The sequence below is a fragment of the Mobula birostris genome, chromosome 2, assembly GCF_030028105.1.
Source record: "Mobula birostris isolate sMobBir1 chromosome 2, sMobBir1.hap1, whole genome shotgun sequence".
Lineage (NCBI taxonomy): Eukaryota > Metazoa > Chordata > Chondrichthyes > Myliobatiformes > Myliobatidae > Mobula > Mobula birostris.
The window spans coordinates 59444814-59470415 of NC_092371.1; the positions used below are offsets into that span (position 1 = coordinate 59444814).

At 38.8% G+C, this 25602-nt stretch overlaps 1 protein-coding gene across 1 annotated transcript; it reads right to left on the reverse strand.

Annotated features, from left to right (window-relative positions):
• Positions 1-25464, reverse strand: commd7 (COMM domain containing 7). The gene is made up of 9 exons (XM_072241841.1): positions 25349-25464; positions 13201-13254; positions 12351-12453; positions 11603-11659; positions 11478-11515; positions 7377-7467; positions 5013-5062; positions 389-437; positions 1-294 (listed from the first exon to the last, which is right to left on the reverse strand). Exons 1-9 carry the CDS (start codon positions 25430-25432, stop codon positions 218-220), a joined length of 603 nt encoding a protein of 200 aa, XP_072097942.1. The 5' UTR covers positions 25433-25464; the 3' UTR covers positions 1-217.
• Positions 25465-25602: the final 138 nt, after the last annotated feature.

The following is a 25602-nucleotide window of genomic DNA, read 5'->3' on the forward strand; positions in this document are numbered from 1 at the left end:
TTCTCAAATTGACTTTTATTTACACAGTATTTATGACAAAGCAGAAAATGAACACTTATCTCAAAAACAGAATATCTTGATTTAGGTAATAGTTAAACTATGTTAACAAATAATTCATTGGAACAGTAGAAAACTCAAATGGATTCTATTCAGAGGTCAATGTATATGCAATTTCTGGACAAGTAGAAAGGACTTTTGTTTAAATTGAAGCAGTAATTTAACCAAAACATTCAAGGCTCATCTTGGCTTGTTCCATTTCATGCAGGAAGTTATAAAATTGTGGTAAAGTCAACTCTAAACAAACAAAAATAAAAATACATTAGTGATTATCTTAAACAAATTTAAGCAAAAAAAATGCACATAAAATTCAAAGAATGTGTATACTAACCCATGTAAATAATTTCACTTTTGTTCCCCTTCTTGATTACTAACTTTAACTGAAATTTTAAAAATACAAAAATTAGTTACACCATGAAGCCTGTGAGATTGCTGAATAACTCGTGCAATTTCTTATTATATATATTTACAAGGCAAATCTGAGTATAAGGTGATTAAATAGTTACTCAGTGATCATTTTAAAAGATACAGCAGTAATCAGAGGTCAGAATTTATCATGATGTTAACATGGAAAAAATAGCTTCTGTTGTCTGCAAACTTAGTAGCATTAATCTTGTTTTGCCTTATTTTTGGATATTGTTTTAAAAATATTTCCAATCCTTCCTTCCTTCTCTAATATTCTCTTTTTTCAAGCAGCTATGTAAGGCATTAGATCATTTTCCAAATGCCCTCTCAATCTTTCAGTAACATGAAAAATTTAAGATCACTTGTGAATGATATTCTCCAAGTCTATCTTCCTACATAGAAAAAAATCTTGCCAGTGCTGTCTTCATTATTTCTCTTTGAAGGTTCACCATGCTGGAAACAGAACTCTCCTCCCCTTGACACTTTCGTAGAATCCTGGACTATTCTTTAATCTGTGGTTTGGAAATTTGAGGGCTGTTTAAATTCTGCCCCAAAAGGTCACCTCAAATGATGCTTCAACTCTATGTACGAATACAATAATTTTACAGGAATAATTTTTTTGTAACTAATGATTTCTGCATAGTTAATAGAATAAATTGTAATGTTGGCACTCCTTATGTATAACAATTCAGAGTCCCACAAATTATCACTATCTCTGATCCTGCAGTCTTTCCAAGTTCTGTAGCTTCCCAAGCTTATGCTATCTTTCCTACAATTTCATGTTTGAATTCTCCAGTCAGGTTTTATACCATGTCAACAGCACTGAGATGCCCCTGACCAATGTAACAAATGGCATTCCATCTTTTTATCCTTCTTATTCTGTCCTAGCCTTTGACAGTTGGCCACACAATCTTCTTAAAACTCTTACATCATCCAGTGGCTCTCTGGGTTCCATTCTTAGCTCTCCTGAAATGCCAGAGAATTAATTAGCTTAGTTTTCTGGTGAACGCAGCATCTCTAGGAAGAGGTACAGTCGACGTTTTGGGCCGAGACCCTTCATCAGCATGATGCTGCCTGGCCTGCTGCGTTCACCAGCAACTTCTACGTGTGTTGCTTGAAATTCCAGCATCTGCAGATTTCCTCGTGTTTGTGTAGCTTAGTTTTCTGTCTCCCTTTCCACTTCTGAACTAATACCTCTGGTATCTCATCAACAAATCAACTTCTACCAAACATGTCTGCAGATAACTACCCAGTTCCCCCCTTTTTTTCTTTGAAAACAGCCTTCTTGAATTCTCCACTATTTCTATAAACTGTCATACCTCATGCCGGATGTCCTATACAATAAAACAGAAATTTTCTCTAACTAAATATTGGGAAGTCATCAGTTTTTCTCCTAGTCAATAAATTCTGGCCACTGATTCAATTTTTTTCCATGAACAATGGTAAAGCTAATCTAAAGTGATACTATTTTGGTATTTTGACTAACCATGAGATGAACTTTGGCACCACTATCACTAAAACCACCTGCTTCCATCTCTGTGATTTAGGCTGAATCTCAGAATCAGAATCAGGTTTAACATGTCGTATGTCGTGAAATTGGTTGTTAGGCAGCAGCAGTAAAATTTTATATATATATGTAAAAAAAAGTTAAATTAAGTAAGTAGTGAGGTAGTGCTCATGGGCTCATTCCGACAGCCCAATCAGTGGCAGGAGTAGGCCACAGTGGTGAGGTTTCCCGCAGGTTGTGATGCTTGTTTAAAAGGAGAGCTTCGCGGGTCTTCAGGCTCATTCCGATGGCCCAATCAGTAGCAGGAGAAGGCCACAGCGATGAGGTTTCTTGAAGGTCAGCGACGCTTGTTTAAAAGTACAGAAGGGACAAGCAGGACGACCATTGTCGAGGCTGCCATCATTGGGAGTAGGCCAGTGGTGAGAGTAGAAGTATCAGGCTTTGGCTTGAACGAGGCACTGGCTCTTGGGTAAGCTTCTGTTAAGGTTCCTTTTTTCTCCCCCCCTTACTGTACCTAGTGTAGCAAATGGCTGCTGTGTGTTCTTCATGCCAGATGTCTCCCAGGGAAATACACCTGTATGAAGTGCATATAGCTGCAGCAGTTGGATGACCTTTGGTTTGTACGGGAGAGTGAGTAGATAATCGATCAGAGTTACAGGGAAGTAGTCACCCCAATGTTGCAGGAGGCAACCATCAGGAGAAATGAAAATGTGAATAGGCAGTTAGCACAGAGCAGCCCTGTGGCCATTCCCCTCGAAAATAAGTATATTGTTTTGGACACTGTTGTGGAGTGGAGGATGATCTCTCAGGGGAATGCCAGAGAGACTGGGTTACTGACTGAGCATAGGTCCATGGTGCAGAAGGGAAAGAGGGAGAAGAGGGGAGCAGTAGTGATAGGGGACTCAATAGTCAGGAGAACAGACAGGAGATTCTGTGGATGTGACAGGACACGCGAATGATATGTTGCCTCCTAGGTGCCAGGGTCAGGGAAGTCTTGGATCGCACAGGTCACAACTTGGAGAGGGAGGGAGAGCAGCCAGATGACAGGTACATTTGGTACCAATGGCTTATGAAGGAAAAGCAAAGAGGCCCTGAAAAGAGAATCTAGAGAACTCGGTGGAAAGCTGAGAAGCAGAACCTCTTGGGTAGTAATTTCTGGATTGCTGCCTGTGTCATGCGTCTTTTAAGGCAGAGCTTGATAGGTTCTTGATTGGATACGACATCAAAGGTTGCAGGGAGAGGGCTGGGGAGTGGGACTGAGGAGAGGAAAAAAAGGATCAGCCATGAATGAATGGCAGAACACCTGATGGGCCAAATAGCCTAATTCTGCTCCTATGTTTTATGGTTTGACGTCCATTCAGAAACCTGACGGCAGAGGTGAAGTGTGTTCCTGTTGAGTGTATGCATTCACGCTTCTGTACCTCCACCCTGATGGCAGCAATGAGAAAAAGGCATGTCCTGGGTGGTGGGGGTCCATAAAGATGGATGCTTGAACATCGATTCCTCGAACTTCTGGTAATCCCGCACTCCTTCACCATTCCCCATCTCCCCTTTTCCTCTCTCACCTCATCTCCTTGCCTGCCCATTACCTCCCTCTGGTGCTCCAACCCCTTTTCTTTCTTGCATGGGCTTCTGTTCTCTCCATCGGACTTGCCCTTCTCCAGCCCTTTGTCTCTTTCACCGATCCACTTCCTAGCTCTATACTTCATCCCATCCCCTCCCAGTTTCACCTATCATCTTGTGTTTCTCTCTCCCCTCCCCCACCTTTTAAATCTACTTCTCATCTTTTTTTCTCCAGTCCTGCCGAAGGCTTTCGGCCCAAAATGTCGACTGTACTTCTTTCCATAGATGCGGCCTGGCCTGCTGGGTTCCTGCAGTGTTTTGTGTGTGCTGCTTGGATTTCCAACGTCTGCAGATTTTCTCTTGTTTGTCGAGCAAGATTATCTTGGTAGGTTGTAAGAGTGAAAGAAGTTTCTGCAATAAAGAGGGTGAGAGGCCAGAGAAGAATTTGTGAACAGAGGTATTTCTTAAATACAATCCACTGAAAGTCAGAGAGTACAAGAGTAATGGGAATGCAACTTGGTGCGATTAGGGACAAGAACCACAATTTTGCATGACATCAAAAATGAGGAATGTGAAAGATGGGAGTCAGGCAGTGGAACAAATGGACATGCGGGATGCTCTGGTGGCATATCAAGTGTGGCAGAAAGCAGGTTGGCTAATGTTAGAATGATCAAGCTTAGTTGTTTTATGCATGATATGGTATGCAGTCTAAAGCTCAGCTCAAGGTTAAATATGAGGCTCAGCCTCAAGACAAGGATAAAACTGGCATTTGGGGAAAACAGGCATTAAAGGAAAATGGTTCATTTTTCCCAAAGTATTGCTGGATGGACTTTTTGTTTTTTGAGTACTGGATGTCCAACAGAGAGTTTGACAAACACAAGAAAATCTGCAAATGCTGGGAATCCAAAGCAACACACACAATTTGATAGTTTGACCGCTAAGAGCAGATGATTCGAGGACAGTGGTGGTAAGGTAGATGTGGGATGTTTTCAGGGTACATCTGAAAACAGACTTTATGTTCTTCAAAGGCATTGTTGAAAATAAAAAAAAGTTAATGACAATTAATAGGATGCCATGATATATCCTTGGGAGCTATTAGGCATGATATCCAGGAATGGGTAGCAAGCCAGTATAGGCAATTCTCTGGCTACATTCAGACAGATAAAAATGATGAAACAAGTCACAACCAACTAGATGATATAAAAAAGGAAGAGCTGAAATATTAGCAGCACTATGATAGTAATCTTATTTAGGAAACTCAAAACTAAAAAATGATTCAAAACTCAAATTTAAACATTAAAAGGCTAGACTTGTTGCTTAGATTTGCTTAATATAGTTGCTACTTTTCCACAAGCTATTTAGTTAGCTTCATTAAGAATAAAGACTGTGTACTCAATCACAGGAGAAAATGGATGGTGATATAATTGAGAACAAAATGATATGTTGATGCAAGATTATTATAAAATAATAAAAGGATTACCTGTAAAAATATGCTACCAACTTTTTGAAGCTCACTGCTCCCTGCAGTTACTGAAAACAACAAAGAGAATGATAATAAGCTAATACTTCCATTGTTCGTGCTTATGCTTTTGCCTTAAACAAAAATGCAATGAATATTAAATGCCAGTAATAAATATGTATTTTTAGATGATTTCTTTAAAAGAATTCAAACTTTTCAAAGACGACAAACATAATAGTTTAAACTGCCCTGGAATGATTCAAGAACTCTCAAACTACTTTTGTTTGTAAATACAACAGCCAAAAGGAAAACCTGAGTATCAGCAAGTTTACAGTGAAATCAAAGCCCTCACACATCTTTCTGATAGGATTGTAAAGTGCTCTTCTTTAATAAATCAGAATAAATTGACAGCTGCAGACTAAACTTTGAATCCAGAATATACTCTACACAAGAGGCACAGATTCATACTAAACAATTTAAACATCACCCATGTTATTGATTCAAAGAACATTATCAAAGTATATATGCTGTATACAACCCAGAGATTCATCTTTCCGCAAACAGCCACAAAACAAAGAAAGCCATGGAACCCAATCAAAGGAAAACATCAAATCCCTCATCAAAAAAATAAATTGCGCAAGATGGCAAAGAGAAAGAGCCTATATAAAATACCAGCCCACAAAGTAATCAAAAGAGTCTAGGCATATTCTGTTCAGTTTAATCTAGCATTACACCATTCATTATCTGTAGGCTGCCCAGATCAAAATCGCACAAAATGGTGACATAAAAAGAAGCAACCAGAAACTTCTGAAGTCATTAGGAAGCAAAATTTGAAGGGGTTGTTCCATAAGTCAGTGTTGGATCAAAGTTAGTATTTTTGCAGTGTTTCTAGTGTGCATGTGTATCGGGAAAGTTAAAGGGTCCTGCAGACATTATGATTATGTTTGGGAATTTTGGCTTACTACATAGTAAATTAGAAGCCATTTTTGCAGAAGAGGTGAGATGGGATGCAAATCACATTGGCAAGGTAAGGTGATGTGATGTTATTTTATGCAGAAAGATATGGCTTAGAGATCTTCAACATTGAAGGACTTGTCACACATACTGATCCTCAGTAACACATCTGCAATAATGAGGTCAGTTTCCATCTTCCTGTCAATATACGACAGATATTCTTTAGACTCTGTTTTGGGCAGAAGAAATTAACAGAAGGTTATGTGGTAATGAGTGGATTCACCAAACGCGTGGGAGGTAGAAACATAATTAACCTTTGGGTTCAGAAAGGAACTGAATAGAATAGAATTTGACTGAAGATAATTTGCAATTGCAAACAATCTGCTGGAGGAACTCAATGGGTCAAGTAGCACTTGCAGGAGGAAAGGAATTAATCTTTGTTTGCTCTCCCTTTAATCCTGCAGATGCTGACTGACCCACTGCATTCCTCCAGCAGATTGTTTGTTGGTCCAGATTCTAGCATCCACAGCCTCTTGTGTCTTTGTAATTTGCAATAATATAGCTTCAGAGTGGGGAAATAGGGCTGCGCTTATAGGAGCCAGTATAAACTTGATTGGCCAAATACCTTCCTTCTGTGCCATAAAAATATTCTTTACAATCTGAGTCATTAACTGCCTTTCTAACATCATTTAGATCAGAGAAAGTTTCTTCAAGTTAAATATAGGTTGAGTACCCCTTATCCAAAATGTTTGGGGCCAAAAGTGTTTTGGATTTCAGATTTTGGAATATATAATAAGATAGCCTGGGATTGCCATCATTTCCAACTCAGAATTTATGTGCTACCAGTAAGCAGTCTTTGTCTTGCACTTGTTCATCACACATATGTACTGATGCATCCGTTCAGCATGTTAGATTTTCATCAGCAACGATCTTGGCAAACTCAATGAATTTCTCTGCTGCTTTGTGATCAGCAGGTGCTTTATCACCATAAATCTTAAAAAATTTAATGTCGTGCCGTTTTTTAAATTTCTGCAACCAACTTACTGAATATCCACAATTACCTTCAATTTCTAATTCGTGATAGATCTTTGCTTGTTTCATGATCAACATTGCGTTAAACAGGATTATGTTGACTCTGATGCTGACAAATCCAGTCTTTCAATACACAATTGAGATCTTCAGATTTCACTTTATGCAGTTTTTCTATTTTTCATTAACTTCTGTTCATAACAAATGTGAGATCACTTCTCAGAACTGTCTGTGGTGTGCAGAGGCCTGAGAAGCTTCATCATGTCTTGTGGAATTTTCCACTTGTGATGTTGTGTCAACACTCAAAAAATTTCAGATTTTGAAATTTTGGACAAAGAGTATTCAACCTGTATAAGGAAGATTTAGACCATTATAGTAAAGATTACTATAACAGAAAATTACCTCCAAACTTCCATTCCATATCTACCAACTGATTGACGGTCATTGTTTGCCCTAGTGCCATTCTTGATAGTACTGCCGAATGAAATTTCCACTGGAAATACAACATGCCATTAAATAATGTTCTTACTGCCGACTGTTCAGTATAACTTAAGAGTATAGCAGTTATATTAAATAGCTTGTTTTTATTTGTACACAGGTGGTTCAATGAGTGTTTTTACTTTGTATTCCAAAGTTAAACATGTAAGAAATTTTACCTGACAAAATAATAAGAGATGGAATGTGATGCTTTATTAAATCTAACCTTCTGCTCATGGAGCTTCCTTTAAGAGCAGAGACATATTCTAGAATAAAGCACTTTGAGCCTATTCTGTCATTCAATATAATCACAGCCAAACTCCACATTCTCAATTCATAATCCCCAATTCTTTTAGAACACAAAAAAACTATTACTTTAAATATCGAAGATATTGAGATAGAAGACTAATTTGTACCTAATGATCTTCAATTAAACCCCTTTACTTGTTTTATGGACATTGGGTAATATCGTTTCATGATGAAATTCTTCGGCTTTCCCCACTGAATATGAAGTTAAAAATTAGGGTTGAAAATACTGTGAACAATAAGAGCCACATGGAACTAGACTCATCAGAAAATTCAAAATAACCTCTATATTTTTGAGCCCCTTCAGTTTTAACCTTCATTTTGCCAAAGGGGAGCAAGCGAATTATCTTGCGTCCTGGCCAATATTTCTTCAATTAACATTATCTAGTTATTACTGCGTAACATTTGCAGTCCATGGTATATGAAAATTAGCAGTTTCGCTTTCTATATTACAGCAATGATTACATTTCTCCGCATTGGAATGAGCCGAGATGGAGTTTGAAAGAACACCTATGGGACAATCAGTGGGTTGGTTACTCAGCATATAGATCGAGGGTAATATAATGATATGGAATGTGAGAATTGATTATTCGATAAAAAGATATCATAGTCAGATTAGCAGGTTGTGTTTAATCGTAAACTACAGGGTTCAGTGTTTGTTATGGAGTTATGCAATAAAGAAACAGGCCCTTCAGTCCATCATGTTAATGCCAGCCATTTGCCCATTTATATTAATGCTATGTGCCTTCATTAGGACCGCATTCTTCTGTGCCATGCCTACTTAAATGTGCCTAACACATAGCCACTGTATATGATTCCACCACATCCTCTGGTAGCACTTCTCCGATATCAAAATACACTCCGCATTTAAAAAAAAACACTACCTCTCAGAACTCCTTTAAATCTCCTCCCTCTCACACCTCAACCCTATGCTCACTTTTTTTTTGAAATCCCTATCATGGGAAAAAGATTTTGACCATTACCCCTACTGAAGATTCTCACAATCTGATACACTCACTCATCCTCCTTTGCTCCAGGGAAAATAAGCCATACTGATTGAATTTCTCCACATAACTAAAGGCCTCCAATCTGAGCAACATCCTAGTGAACTTTCTCTGCACTCCCTCCAGCACAATGACACCCTTCCTTCAGTGTGGTGAGCAAAACTCCACATATTACTCCAGTCTAAACTGTGTTTTGTGAAGATGAAACAAAATATCCCTACTCTTACAGGTTCTGCCCTGACCTATGATGGCAAACACAACCTTTGACTTCTCCACCATCCTGTTAGCCCACATTGCCACCTTCAGAGAGCCATGGACTTGTAGTCCCAGTCACTCTGTTCATCAGTAGTGTATCATTTACTGGCTACCATTTCAATGACTTCCCAAAATGAATCACCTAACACTTCTCGCTGAAGGCTAACATGAAGGTTCAACAGACAATTTGTATGTTAATATTTCTTAGGATAAGATTTGAATGTAGAAGTAAAGAAGCCTTACTATAATTAGTTGGAGACTGCATCTGGAGCAATGTGAACAGTTTTGGTTTCTTTCCCCAAAAATGGATGTACTTATCATAGAGGAGGTGCAGCCAAAGGTTCACTAGACTGGTTCCAGGGACAGTGGATTTATGTTACAAGGAAAGATTGAGTAGACAAGCCTGTATTGTCTAGAGTTTAGAACAATTAGAGGACATATGCTTGGAACTTAAAAAAAATCCACACAGGCTTGAGGCTACAGCAGAAAATATACATCAGTTGGAAAGGCGGGCAGAGTACCGGGCAGGGAGGATGTTTCCTTTTACTGAAGGAACTAAACACAGGGATCACAATTTCAGAGTGATCAGTATGCTGTTTAGAACTGAGAGAAGGAGACATTTGTTTTCTCTCAAATGTGGTGAATCTTTGCAATTCTCTATCTGAGAGGGCTGAGGAGGTTCAGTCACTGAATGCATTCAAAACATAGACTAACAGATTTCTGAATGTTAATGGATACTGTGTATAGGGCAGAAAATTTGCATTGAGATAGGGTATAACAAGCAAAGTCAATAGGAGTTAAGTGTATTTAGATTTCCAGAGGGTATTTGAAGGCTGTATTAAAATAAAAAGCTGGTACCCTAATCAAAGAGCTATGATGTTAGAAGTGCATTGACATGGATTGACAATTGGTGATCATATTGAAAGCTAAGAATCAGAATAAATTGGTGTTTTTCTCAGATAAGCAAGATTTAACTGGTGGAGTGCCCAAGGACCAGTTCTTGCCCATTAATTATTCTCCATCTATATTAATGACTTGGAAAGAGGCAAAAACTTGTCAATAGGAGCTTTAGGTGGGAATGTGTAAGGTCATGAACTTTAGTACCAGGAATCAAAAGGCAGACTTTTACCTAAAAGGAGTGAAACGGTAAGTCAGCGGAATACAGAAGAATTACGTGTTCTTGTGCGTGAAACACGAAAAGTTAGCCTGCAAATGCAGCTACTTATACAGTCAGATGTACAGCATAAAAATTATGACCATCTATATTAATCCCACTTGCCTTTATTAATTCCACATTCCTCTATGTCTTGCTTGTTCAAATAACTGTCCAGATGCTTCGTAAATGTTATTACTGTTTCTGCCTTTACTACCTCCACTGTTAGCTATTTCCAGATATTATCTTTGTGAAAAATATTACCCCACAGATCCCATTAAACGTCCTCTCACCTGAACATAATTTTAGACACCCCTGCTATGTGAAATGGATACTGGCTATGCATCCTATCTATGCTTTTTGTAATTTTACATACCTTGATCAATGTCACCTCTCATCCTCCTGCATTCCAAATACAGAGCTAGTCTGTCCAATTTCTTCTGATAGCTAAAGCCCTCTAATCAAAGCACACCTTTGTGAATCTTTTCTGCACTCTCTTTAGCCAAATCACACCCTACCTAATAGTGTGGTGAATTCTCTATCCCAAGGGGTTATAGAGGTTGGGTCAGTGAAGCCATATAAAGAAGTGGTAAATTAATTTTTGAAAGATTGTGGCTATGTGGAACTGGTACAGAAGCAATGTTGAGGGCTGCATCAGATTAGCTTTGAACATATTGTATGGGTTGAAGGATTGAGGGAGCAGAGAGGCTACTCTGGCTTCTAATTGCCTGTGTTCTTGTTATCAGCGATAACCTTGATGAATGGTGGAATAGGACTAAAGAACCAGACTCCTACTGCTCCTCTTTCTTATGTTTTTACAAATGCACATCCTTCTCTTTGGTTAAAAAGTCAGTCTACTTCTTTATATTACATATCACTGGAACTTAATGCTCAAATCAGGTAAGTACCCTGATTTAATAGCAATATGTAACGAACCCAAAACTTAATACATTAATTACTAAAGACACAGGATTTTTAAATTCAGATATGGTGAAAAACTTCCATTTCTTGCAGAACATTTTAATACTTTATAACTGGATCTTAAGCCAGCATTGAAAAATCAGAAGAGCACGTAATTATGGATTAAAATGTCTTGAGAGCAATGCCAGTTGAAAAAGATGCTGTCAGTGTAGATTATCCTTGAATTGAAGCGTGCATTCTAGCATGGTTTACTGATGGTTGGCAAGTTGACTCATCACCCAGTCTTTGAATAATGATACTGAAACAAATCTTAAAACTCAAATTAAAGCTATAATGTGTCCACCTCATTTCCATAATATTTATATGTGGTGGAAATAAATAATTTACCTGATCTGCAAAGCATCCTGCCTTTTCTTCACTTAGTCCTTGATAATTAAGAAAAAGATAGCATATTTTAACATTTAGGAGGATAATTTATTGAAGGTATTTTGTTCATTCTGAATGCAACATACCCAGAGTAATGAAATCAGCTTTGACATGTTCAGCTGTCAAATTTCTTTTCAAGGCACCTGTAGGAAAAGTGAGCATACTTTAATTTTAATTATGTACATTTTCCTCATAAAATTCTTAATATAACTGTTATAAACATTTTAAAATAATTTTACATCTTATTTCCCTACCCTTATGTAGCTTAGGAAAAATAGCAAAAGCAAGCTTTTATCTCTAGCTCACTTAACACAGAGAATAAGAGATTCAGCAATCACAAGTAATGGTTAAATCCATATTCCATTTAATTTCCACATGTCTGAGTGTTTAAGTTAGGAATAACCAGAAGCAAGTTAAAAGTAGCAGAACATGCCTTCCTTCATTTCTATCTCATAATCAATCAATAAATAAATACAGAATATAATCCAGAATGAGACCAAATGTATGTCAGCTGAGTATTGTTCTACATATTATAAATAAAAATGCCTTTTGTAAGATTAAAAATCACACAAGCAAAATCATGTAATTTAGTTCATTTAGCTGATCGTACTGCCTTAAGTCATGGTACTGATTGACCAGTAATTGTGGGTAGTAAACATGTTTAGTTTGGAGCTTCACTGCTTTTGATTATCTACTGTAGAAACAAAACCTGCACAACACAAACAATGTGTAAAATTTTATATATTACTGATACTTAAACTTCCCTAAAGAAAAGGAAAGATTAAAAAGCTAAACAGTAGTAGTACACCTGATAGAAATCCAACGTCCCCTCACCATTAGGAATCAACAGGACACTTCTCACTATATTTTTCAATGGGCCTGAACTCATTCCATTCTGTGACGCAAACTCGCAGAGCTCACTCAATAAGCGCACCGACTGGACATTTGAGAGAAAAAGAAATTGTTAGTTTTAAAACATTTTTAAAATTCCAAGCAGAATTAAAAGCTTTAAAGTTTAACATGTTCCCATCATGATAAAGATTCTTACTGAAGGTAGTGTAATGACAAATCAGACAACAATGAGATCATTTTAGATCTTCAGTTTTATCTGATACTATGAATTTCTTTATTAGAGGACTGAAAAGCAAAAGCTGAATTTAAAATCAGAATGGAAGAATAATCATGTAAAGAAGGTAAACCTTGCCTATTCTTCTTCATCTTTTAATACTTGATTCTTAGCAACAATAATATAGACCTTAGTGCAGCTTCCCCTGGATGCCCTATTGTTTGAGCTTGGTATCCAATGCAGAGAGATAGGATGGGAATTTTGAAGAAGTGAGAAAGAAAACAACATTGTGGATATGATAGACATATGCATACCTCTAAAATTTTTAAAAATTCACATTGCTGAAGTTACAAGACTAGAAATAATTTTTTAAGAACTTTAAAAAAAACTAATTGATTAAAAGGCTACACAAACAAAGTAACACCTACAATATGCCTTTAAAAAATCAATATTAAAGTTTTTAACTTTTCTGGTAGCCAGAGCAGTATGATTTCAGTTCAATTTGTTGAACTAACTACACCAGGAATTGAACTAGTGTGAAATTTCCTGTTGAAGAATGTCACTGTTTGAAAACTACCTGCACTCTACAGTACTATCAAATTGTACTACTTTTCTTACCTCTGTGGGTTCTGTAACAAAGCGGAAGATTATTTCTGTCAATGCTGAAAATTGCTATAAAAAAAAACAAAAACAGCCCTTTGTTTCTATAAATGACAATACAGCACAAACATTCAAGATAATATGAAGGCACAATTAATGTAAATAACCTGATAACATTTAAATTCTATTGCCATCAATTTTTAAAAAATGCTCCAACTACTGTACTTTCACAATCATGATGACTGCAGATCTTGTTTCTTCATCCGTTTTCACTGTTCCTACAACAGCAACTTAGATTCAAACCAAGGTTTTATTTAACTTTGATTGGTCTATTAATGCTGTTAAGATGATTATTCTTCCAAAATTTTTATATGTATTTTAGGCACTACCGATTTTTGTTCCTAAATCCTTTTTTGATAAAGTTGACTCTAAAATTTCTTCATTTATTTGGCAAAATAAAAACCCGAGATTGGGTAAAATACATCTACAGAAAGCTAAGAGAGATGGAGGTTTCGCATTACCTAACTTTAGATTCTATTATTGGGCAATTAATATTCGATACATGAAATTTTGGTTACTTGACCTAGATACACTATCCATTCCTAAATGGGTAGTATTGGAATTACAATCTGCTCAAGGCTCCATTTGCACTTGGCTCCATTTTAGGTTCTTCTCTTCCTTTCGATTTGAAATGCTGTAAACTGGTTTGTAACTCGATAGTTAAATATACCTTATGTATTTGGTTTCAATTCCGAAAATTTTGCGATCTTAATCAATTTGGGCTTGCGATTCCTATTTTAGGTAACATATTCTTCCCTCCCTCTTTCACTGACCATGCCTTTCAAATTCGGAAGACTAATGGTATTTCATGGTTTTTGGATTTATTTTTAGATGGTTCCTTTATGTCCTTTGAGCAATTATCTAACAAATATAACTTACCAAGAATACATTTTTCTAGATATCTCCAAGTTAGAAATTTCCTAAGTACTATACTCTCTTCCTTTCCGACGCTACCTCCTATATATATTTTAGATACTATAATTAACCTTAATCCATGTCAGAAAGGTGTAACGGCTATTATTTATAATACTATTATGAAACTTAGGAAAGCTCCATTTGATAAGATTAGGTCAGATTGGGAAAAGGAATTGGGTCTTATTATTCCGGTGGATGACTGGGCGCATATTTTACAACTAGTTAATACTTCCTCTATCGGTTCTAAACACCCCCTAATTCAATTTAAAGTTGTCCATAGAGCACATATGTCTAAAGATAAATTAGCTTGCTTTTATTCTCATATTAACCCTTTGTGTGACAGATGTCATGGGGAGATAGCTTCCTTAACTCATATGTTTTGGGCCTGTCCTACTCTGGAAACTTTTTGGAAGGATATTTTTAATATTATTTCAAAGGTATTGAATATAGATATTTCTCCCCATCCTATTACTGCTATCTTTGGATTACCTAAAATTTCCAGTAATCTTTCCCCTTCAGCCCGTAGATTGATTGCATTTCTTACTTTAATGGCGAAAAGATGTATTTTACAACATTGGAAGGAGAGTAATGCTCCAACTACATTTTTTTGGTTTTCCCAGAAAATACTATGTTTAAATCTGGAGAAAATTAGAAGTAATCTTTATGATTCTTCAGTTAAATTTGAACAGACTTGGAGATCTTTTATTTAACATTTTCATTTAATGTAACTTTTTTTTTTCTTTCTCTGGCCATATTTACATTCCCTTCTTGCTTTTTAACTGTTTATAATGGAGGTTGGGTTTGAGGACATGATTGTTTTAAGTTGTTTAACTCTACTTGATACCTAGTTAGCCCATTGCTTTGCTTTGCTTTTTAGTTTAGTTGCACGGTGGGTTTTTTTCCCTTATTGACATATTTGAAAATTAGTATGCTATTATATTACCTGGTTATTTTATATCTAAACTGCACTGTTTGTACTAACTTTTTTTTGTGTATTAATATCTCTTGTAAAGTTATATTGCAACTGTGTATCAGTGCCTATATGGTTTACCTTTTGTGCACCAATTCCATAAAAAGATATAAAAAGAAAGATTCAAACCAAGGTGGGAAGGGATGGTTAATTCTTGAAATGTGTGAGTTGTCTTTTGGGGAAAGGTTAGGACATCTATGTCTGTAATGAGTGGACTTTAAAAGAATGAGAGGTAGCTAGACTGAAACTTTGAAAATCCTGAGGGGTTACAAGAGTGTGGATATGTGCAGAATATTTTCTCATGGGAGAATCTAAGGGTCTTCGTTTGAAAATATGCATTTGCTCATTCAAGACAGAGATGAGGCAAAGTCTTTTCTGAGACTCAAGAGTCTTTGGAACTCTACTTCAAAGGGTACCATCAGGGAGTCCTTGAATATTTTTAAACCAGACAAATACTTGTAACAAAGGGATAAAAGTTATCTTCGGCAGACATGAATGCAGAGTTGAAGCTACAATCAGATGTTTTTAAATGGCACTGCAGGTTCAGGGCTGCCTGGGGTACTCCTTTTAATTTACAAATACACTGAGTACCAATGTGAATTTCTCCTGAAATTTTATTTTTCCAGTTGGAGAAGAAAGAAAAGACCAGTCAAAGTAGACAAATGCTAAAAAGACCTGTGACTCTTAAAGTTATATAAGAACAGTTAGGGCATAAATATCATCACAAAATGCTGGATGTAAAAATATTAACCAGATTGTGAATTTGTAGATCGAAAAAGCTTGATGACATTATTGTAATACCAAGCAAAATGAAGGTATCCTGATCAGCAGTTGGGAGCTATTGAACTGGTTATTACCAATAGTGTAATCGCCAACATTATTCTGATCCTTAAGAGGGACTAATATGCTTTCCTGAACACAACTTATAGCTTGCTAATTCATATCCATTCTAAATGCATAAATAAAAATGTTGCCTCAATTTGTTTGCAGAACCACAACTTGAAACAGGCTTTCACCTGCTGTATATCACTGAGTCGTGGCTGACAGATTATCATAGTTCGGAGTTTAACATCCAAGGACACACCTTGTATCAAAATGACAGACAGCAGGCAGAGGAGGTAGGGTGGCTCTGCTGGTATAATACAGGACACCATCAAGGAGCAACGCCTCAAGAAAGCAGCATCCATCATTCAGGACACCCATGACCCTGGACCTGCCCTCTTCTCATTGCTACCATCAGGGAAGAGATACAGGAGCCAGAAGGCACACACTCAACTATTGAGAAATAGCTTCTTCCCATCTGCCACCAGATTTCTGAATGGACATTGAACCCATGAACACTATCTCAGTACTTTTCCCCCTTTTTGCACTACTTATTTAATCTGTACATACATATAAAATCTTCTAAATGGGGAGAAAATTCAAAAATCAGAGTTACAAAGAGACTCTGAAGTCCTTGTGCACGATTCCCCGAAGGTTAACTTGCAGGTTGAGACAGAGGTAAGGAAGGCAAATGCAATGTTAGCATTCATTTCAAGAGGACTGGAACATGTTAGCAAGGATGCAATGCTAAGTCTTTATAAGGCATTGGTCAGACTGCATTTGGAGTATTGCAAGCAATTTTGGGCCCCTTATCTAAAAGATGTGCTGTCATTGGAGAGGTTCACGAGAATAAGCGGAGGATCTCATTGAAACCTATCAAATATTGAAAGGTCTGGATAAAATGGATGTGGAGAGTACATTTCTTATATTGGACGCATCTAGGACCGGAGGGTGCAGCCTCAGAATAGAGCAATGTACATTTAAAACAGAGATGAGGAGGTGTTCTTTTAGCCAGAGAGTAGTAAATATGTAGAATTAAATGTCACAGACAGCTGTGGAGGTCAAATCATGTAAAGTTATAGGGAGAAGGCAGGAGAATGGGGTTGAGAGGATTAATAAATTAACCACGATGGAACGGCAGAGCAGACACAATGGGTTGAATAGCTTAATTCTGCTCCTACATCTTATGGTCTTATATTCCAAGAAGGAGGACAGAGAGAGAGAGCCATTTATTCCTTTGGGCCCACTCCAGTATTCAACACAATCATGGCTGATCACTTGGTTGGTGCCTTGTTCCTGCCTCTATCTGTATCCTTTCCTCTCTTTGCATTAAGAAATATATATACCTTCTTCTTGAATATAATTTAATGACTTTGCCTCTAATGTCTTCTCTGCCAGCGGTATCCATAGCCTTCTATGCTATGTCAAACGTTCATCAATCACAGGGTAATAGTTTATTTTATACAGATGAACACTATCTGCCTACACTAATAACACATAAACAATTGTATTTTTCACGTTTTTATTGATCACATTATTTAATCATTCACAGATGAGGCTGGAACAAGTATGTGAACCCTTCTATTTAATAACTGGTAGAACCTCCTTTCGCAGCAATAACATCCACAAAATGTTTCCTGTAGCTGCTGATCAGACTTGCACAATGACGAAGAGGAATTTTAGGTCATTCCTCCATAAAAAACTGTTTCAGTACATCAATATTCCTGGGATACCTTGCATAAATAACCCTCTTCAGGTCATGCCACAGCATCTCAACTGGGTTAAAATCTGGATTCTGATGGCCATGCTGAAACACAATTTTTCTTCTTTTTAAACTATTCTGATGTTGATTCACCCTTATGTTTTGGATCATTATCTTGTTGCATCATCCCCAACTTCTATTCTGCTTTGGTGACGGACTGCTACCCTGACATTCTCCTGTAAAATATCTCCCGACACAATTTTCATTTTATTTGCAAGCTACCCACACCCAGAAGCAGCAAAGTAGCCCCAAACCACGATGCTCCTTCACCATGCTTCATAGCTGGAATGATGTTTTGATGTTGGTGTGTAGTGCCCTTTCCCCTCCAAACGTAGCATTGCGCATTTCTGCCAAAAAGTTCAACTTTTGTCTCATCTGTCCACAGAACATTGTCCCTGAAGCGTTCTGGAACATCCAGGTGGTCCTTTGCAAACTTGAGACTTGTAGCAATGTTTTTTTCCGGGGAGCAGAAGTTTCCTCCGTGGTGTCCTTCACCTTCTTTTTCAGTGCTTTTCTTATAGTGGACACACTTAACAGGGACCTTAGCAAGTTCTAGAGATTTCTGCATGTCTTTTGCTGTTACCCTTGGTTCTTTTTCACCTCCTTCAGCATTGCACATTGTACTATTGGTATGATCTTTGCAGGATGCCCACTCCTAGGGAGAATAGCAACAGTACTGAGTTTCCTCCACTTGCCGACAGTTTCTCTTACTGTCGAGTGATGAACACCGAGGTCTTTAGAAATGCTTCTGTAGCCTTTTCCAGCTTCAATGCATCTCCACAATTCTTCTTTCCAAGGTCCTCTGAAAGTTGATTTGATCAAGGCACAGTGCACATCAACAGATCTTTCTTGAGAAGAGTAGGCTCTGTCAGTAACCAGACTTTGGGTACGTCCACACTACGCTGGTTAATTTTGAAAACAAAGCTTTTTCTCTTCGTTTTGCTCTCCCGTCCACACTGAGCCGGCATTTTCAGCCCCCGAAAATGGAGATTTTCGAAAACACTCTCCAGAGTGAATAAACCTGAAAACGCTTAGTATCTGACGTAGTGTGTACGGGATAAACCGAGAGATTTAAAAACGTTGTCATAACAAAACCACAACAACAATGCTTTTTCTACTTCTGCTTGGTACTGCACAAGCTGTTATAACGCGCAGTTGGTGTGAACGGCGTGAGAGTTAAATTGCAAAGTGAGCTTTTTTGACTATTTAAAAACGCTGTCATGACGTGCCAGAACAGATGTTCATTGTTTTCTTGAATGCCACCACCTAACAATTTCAGAACAGACGGCAACGAGACTGAAGCCAGAAGAGTTACGTACTCACCAAATACTTTGACCCATAGCTTACTGAATAAATAAGTATACTCACTTCGCCCTGTTTTCTGTCCTTGCTTGTATGAAGGTGGTTTACCTACTTATGCAAGTACTTCTCTGATAATAGATGTGTAACAGCCTAATGTAACATTGTATGGAAATACAAGATAACACTGATGCAGATGTTTTATACATTTAACAAGGTGCTTTATTAATGCAACAGAGTTAGTCAGTTTTTCAATGTTCGTCGTCAGCTGGGTCATACTGTCCGTGAACTCCCTGTCGGTTGCCTCCATACGCTCCAGTATTTATTTTTTTTAAGTTTTAAGTCCTCCTGCGCGAGAGCCAAGAGCAATTCCTTTAAAGTTTTCTACTCTGTAACTGGACAAACGTGCACAAAGTATACCGTTTCTTCTTAGCTTGTTTTCTGCGCGTCCTGCACATGCCCAGTAGGAGGAGATTCGCCCAAATATTCGCCTAATGTGGACGGAGATATTTTGAAAAACGCTTAGTGTGGACGCCTGTCGTTTTTACTCGAAACCGGCGTTTTCAAAATTATCCGGCGTAGTGTGGACGTAGCCTTTGTGTGTCTGTTTTATAGAGCAGGGCACCTCTACAACCCACACCTCCATTCTCATCTCATTGATTGGAACACCTGACTGCAAATAGCTTTTGTAGAAGGCATTGCCCTAGGAATTCACATACTTTTTTGAATCAATCTGCCTAATTAATTACACAAACAATTGTACTTCTAACCAATACTGAGTACACCATATAAATAATCACAGATTTGCATAATGACAACGAGGAATTTGAGACCATTCCTCCATACAAAACTGTTTCAGCGGTTCCGGTGACGTCATCGTTCAGAATGGCAGCTTAAATCAATAGCTCCTCTGGAAAAACGCCTATTTTGCCCTGTTAATCCATCAAATATAAGATCTTTTGAAAATATCTGAATTGATAAGGGGGGCAAAAATGAGGAAAAAGAATGGAGATAAAAAAAGCATCACTGCGGAGCCAATGGAAGAGAGAGGTACAGCGTGTGGCTCTCCTACACGTGCGCGTGGCGGTGAGGCTGACGCGGGGCCTCGTGCAGGCCAAGCAGCAAACATGATAAGGATTGTGGAAGACATAAGGGAAGTCCAAAAAGATATAAAACAGCAACTCAATGATATAAAGTCAGAGCTCGCCAAGGTGAATCAGAAAATAGCGGTGGCAGAGACTTGAATTGAGAAGATGAAAGATCGCATGCAAAACGTGGAACAGATACTAAGTAAGACGATAAAAATATTAAATCAACAGGAAAGCAAATCGCTTGACCAGGAGGGAAGATCGCAACAGAAAAATATCAGGATTTATAATGTTCCCAAAGAAGCAGAGGGATTGTCGATGATGAACTTTGTAGACAAGCTGCTGCAGGAAGCACTGGAAATTCCTCAGACTACAGAGATTGAAATTGAACGGGCACATCGTTCGCTTGTCCAGTGGCCTCCCGGAGAAAGAGAAGGTACACCGTGCTCCATAGTGCTTAAATTCCTTCGATTCAAGAGCAAGGCGGAGATTCTACGAAGAGCCTGGGGTAAGAAGAGGGTGCTTTGGAACGGGAAGTTAATATACTTCGATCATGATTACCCTCCGGTGGTCCTACAGCAATGGAAGGAATATTTCGAAGTGAAATGAATATTAAAGAAAGGAAAGATTAAATTCCAAACCCTGTATCCTGCTAAACTGAGGGTATTTTACCAAGAAGGGATGCGACTGTACCGGACGGTGGAGGAGGCGACTACAGACGTGAACAACAGAGGGCTGACCGTTAGCGTGGTCAAACCAAGGGAAAGCCTGGCTCAGCAGTCATCCCGATCTGCTTGGGAAATAGTAAGAGAACCTAGAAAGCAGGGGATGGGAACAGGACGAGAGAAGGATTTCAGGAGGAGACTGTCAGTTCTCCGAGGGCAGCCCTCACCTCCTCCAGAAGAGCCATATGGTTTGGCTAACTTTAAAAGTGCTGATAAACTAAATGGAAGCAAAAATAGACAGTGATATACCTATCTTGAGAAATACGTGTTATAATGTGGATTTTATATTACTCAATTTAAAAAAAATTCATTTATTCATTCCTTTTTCCTCACCTAAATGAGAATATACACATGGGAGGAATACACAGGGAAATCATTTCTGTGTAATGGACATAGTTTTTTTTTAACTTACTTTGATAGGTACTGCAGCGGGGGCCCTCAACTCACAGGTAGGAGGGGCTATCCCCCACGGCTAGACTTCTCTTCTAGCCCAACCCAGGGTCATCTAGAGACCCCAGCCTTGGAATCATACCTTCATTACCTTTTTTTTATTATTCACTTTTCTTGGTTCTTATTTGTACAGGGAGTAGATCGATTAAGTTATAATCTGCAAATTTCAATGATATACTAACAGATAAATACATTTAGAGAGTAAGACCATATATTTTGGGTACGTACCTCAAGAATGGTTGAAAAGAGATAAATATAAATATTTAATGAAAGTACTGCGGGTGGCTGGTAAAAAGACCCTTACCAGGAAATGGTTATCTCAGGAGAGCCCAACTTTAAATGTATGGGTGACAATTACAATGGGCATTTACAAAATGGAGAAGATAACATCTGTTAATCGTAAGTTGGAACAATTTTATTCATACTGGAAAAAATGGTTTAACTACATAACACCTCATAGGCCTGATTTTATTCTCACAATCAATATGTTGTAAAAAAAATCACTCCCTACTCTGTACAGTTTTCTTCTTTCGATTGCTCTTTCTTTCCTCTTCTTTCTATAAGTGTATACCTCAGATAAATATTATGTGGAGATTTGTAACAAATATTATATGATATATATGTACAGTATCTGAAATCCATCTTATGGAAATGATTGTTTGATGATGAAACTCAGTAAAAAATAAATTACAAAAACACAAAACTGTTTCAGCACATCAATATTCCTGGGATACCTTGCATAAACAGCCCTCTTCAGGTCATGCCACAGCATCTCAACTGGTTTAAAATCTGGACTCTGAATGTAATTGTATATATAAAAATAAAAAAAGGAGTGTAAAAGAGAAAATAAAAAGTAGTGAGGTAGTGTTCATGGGTTCAATGTCCATTCAGAAATCTGACGGCAGAGGATAAGAAACTGTTCCTGGATTGTTCAGTGTGTGCCTTCAGGCTCCTGTACTTCCTCCCTGATGTTAGCAATGAGAAAAGGGCATGTCCTGGGTGATGGGGTCCTGAATGATAGATGCCACCTTTTTGAGGTACCACTCTTTGAAAATGCCCTGGATGCTGGGGAAGCTGACTGAAATTACAACTTTCAGCAACTTGTTTTGATCCTGTGCCATGCCCCCCAATACCAGTTAGAATGCTTTCCACAAATATCTGTAAAAATTTGCGACTGTCCATGGTGACATACCCATTCCCCTCAAACTCCTAATAAAATATAGCCAGATAAGGTTTCTCCAAAGCCTTATATAGTTGCAGCTAGGCATCAATGCTTCTGCACTCCAAGTTTCTTGCAATGAAGGACAACATGCCATTTGGTTTCCAATCTGACTGCCTCACTTGAACATTTTGTTTTAGCAACTTCTCAGGATCTCCTGTCCTGTTGCGCTTTCCCTTTTTCTTAATCTATCAGCCTTCAGATAACGATCTACTTTCAGTTTTATTTTAACAAAGATAGATAACTTCACATCTGCCTTTTCACCAAATCACAGCCTCCTCAGAAATCCTCTCCATCCACAGCCTCTTTCCCTGCCTAGCCCTGCCTTGTTACGCTGCTGGCATTTAGGGCAGCAATGAAGGTCCTTCATCTCTGCTTGTCTATACAGTTATAGGATTCTTCATTGCTGTTTCTGTAACAATTTTCCTTTGACCAGTCAGGGTTGTTAGCCCTGAGCTGGAGGACTAGTGCACAACTCTTAGTCTGGCCTCTACCTTTTCACCTGTTTGGCATTGGTGACCCTTCCATGAATCCAATCATAAAGCCCTGTCTTCAGCCAGCATAGTTCCCTGGGTCACTGAGGCACGCAAGCCTCCAAACCCCATGTCAACCCTGTCTTGTGTCACTGCAAATTTAGATGTTGCATTAAGTTTCCTCATCCAGATTAATGATATATATTTTGAGTAGTTAAATGATTATATTAGTACATAGGAGTCTAGATAAACTCTGACATGTTTTAAACACTCCCCCCCCCCCCAGCGCTTCAGTGCATACTTGTTACAACAAGGAATAAAGATGGTGTAATAGCAAAGGCCAAGAACAGCTTTATTGATCCAAGGTTCTGGTATTTTTCAAGCAGTGAGGGTAACTGTATTGGTAACCCCACCTGCAGTAAGGAGATGATTGTTCACATACAATACTACATTTATTCAGCGAACTCTTAAATGTAACTTGCATTCTAGATTAATTGAATGTGCTTGTCTTTATGCTCTAATAACAGGAAAAAGGTGTTAAGTATGAACACCTCCTTATGAACCTTATCTCTTACGATCAGCCACAATTCTGTATCACTGCAATGCTGATTTTGTTGAAGAAATATTATTCAGATAATTAAATTGATATTAATATGCCATTCCCTATTCCCAGTTCCTCCGTCTCTGCTGCATCTGCTCCAAGGATGAGGCTTTCAGTTCCAGGACATCTCAAATGGATCGTGGTTTCCCTTCTGCTGTCATCAATGATGCCCTCACCTGCATCTCCTCCATTTCCCGCACTTCGGCTCTCACCCCATCCTCCCGCCACCACAACAGGGACAGAGTTCCTCTTGTCCTTACCTACCACCCCACCAGCCTCCGGATCCAGCACACTATCCTTCGCAACTTCCGCCACCTTCAACAGGACCCTACCACTAAGCACATGTTTCCCTCTCCACCCACTCTGCTTTCCGCAGGGATCGGTCCCTCTGTGACTCCCTGGTCCACATGTCCCTCCCCATTGATCTCCCACCTGGCACTTATCCCTGTAAGCGCAAGTGCTACACCTGTCCCTACACCTCCTCTCTTGCCACCATTCAGGGCCCCAAACAGTCCTTCCAAGTGAGGCAACACTTCACTTGTGAGTCTGTTGGGGTCAGCTATTGCATCCGGTACTCCCGGTGCGGCCTCCTCTACATCAGTGAAACCCGACGCAGATTGGGGGACTGCTTCGTCGAGCGCTTCCGCTCCATCCGCCAAAACAGACAGGATCTCCCGGTAGCCACCCACTTCAACTCTGCTTCCCATTCCCATTCAGATATGTCCATACATGGCCTCCTCCACTGCCATGATGAGGCTAAACTCAGGTTGGAGGAGCAACACCTCATATACCATCTAGGTAAGTCTCCAGCCCCTTAGTATGAACATAGAATTCTCCAACTTCCAGTAATTCTCTCCCCCTCCCTTCCCCTATCCCTATGTCACTCTGCCCCCTCCTCCAGCTGCCTATCACCTCCCTCATGGTTCCACCTCCTTCTACTACCCATTATGTTTTCCCCTATTCCTTCTTCACCTTTCCTGCCTATCACCTCCCGGCTTCCCCTCCCCAACCCCTTTATCTTTCCCCTTACTGGTTTTTCACCTGGAACCTACCAGCCTTCTCCTTCCCACCCTCCCCCACCCTCTTTATAGGGCCTCTGCCCCTTCCCTCTTCAGTCCTGACAAAGGGTTCCGGGGCCGGAAACGTCGACTCATCGTTTCCACGGATGCTGCCCGACGTGCTGAGTTCCTCCAGCGTGTTGTGAGTGTTGCTTTGACCCCAGCATCTGCAGATTATTTTGTAATGAAATCGATATTTTCTTCCTGTATGTAGCTGACACTACGCTTTGCATTTCTGGACAGAGATTCTCATATATTTGGAAACTCTTCAGAAAGAAAGCCAACTTTTAACAATAAAATTGAGGATTAAGGAGATGAATGGAGCACAGTAACACTTATGATAAGATTCATGACCAACTCTTTCCAGGGGGCTATAACATACACTTAAAAGTGCCTTTGTTAGTTCTGTGTTCTATATTGCGATGGAGGCTATCCGCACAGAACTTTGGAGTACATTATCATGATATGGGGGCTGATTGGCCTATTAGGTTTCTCTAATATTTTGAATTTTAGTCTCAACTTTCCAGCGCCTACCATGTTTAAATGAGCTTCTACTACAGCTTAAACGCTTCTGGACATTCTGTTATCCTCTGATACACACGGCCTGAATAAACAGCTCACATTTGACAAAACCTGGTCTCCATCCCTCTTCACGCAGTTTCAAACACTCTCGCATTCTTTAAACACCCTTGAAAATAAACGGAATTGTATTCTCAACAATTACCTGGTTAGAGAGTTTATTAAGTGCCTGGACATCGCTGGACAAGGCTTCCGACACAGACTCTCCGCTGAAATGCAGTTTATGCATCTTCTGTTTTTTCCCCTTCTACCAAGAGGGAATTACCTGCTGCTTACATCCTGCACATTCGACACACCAGCCACGTTCTCTCACATCGAGAAAGAAAACAAAAGCGAAACCCTCAACCGGCGAAAATTAATTAATAAATATTTTAACACGAAGTTGTATTGATCCTACGA

Bases quoted from the DNA above. Each gene is read 5' to 3' on its own strand.
- commd7 (XM_072241841.1), bottom strand. From the start codon at position 25,432: ATGCATAAACTGCATTTCAGCGGAGAGTCTGTGTCGGAAGCCTTGTCC. The intron at 11,660-12,350 runs GTGAGGGGACGT...CTTTTCCTACAG, and splicing joins TGTCCTGTTGATTCCTAATG to GTGCCTTGAAAAGAAATTTG. The intron at 438-5,012 runs GTAATCCTTTTA...TTAAAATTTCAG, and splicing joins TTGGTAGCATATTTTTACAG to TTAAAGTTAGTAATCAAGAA.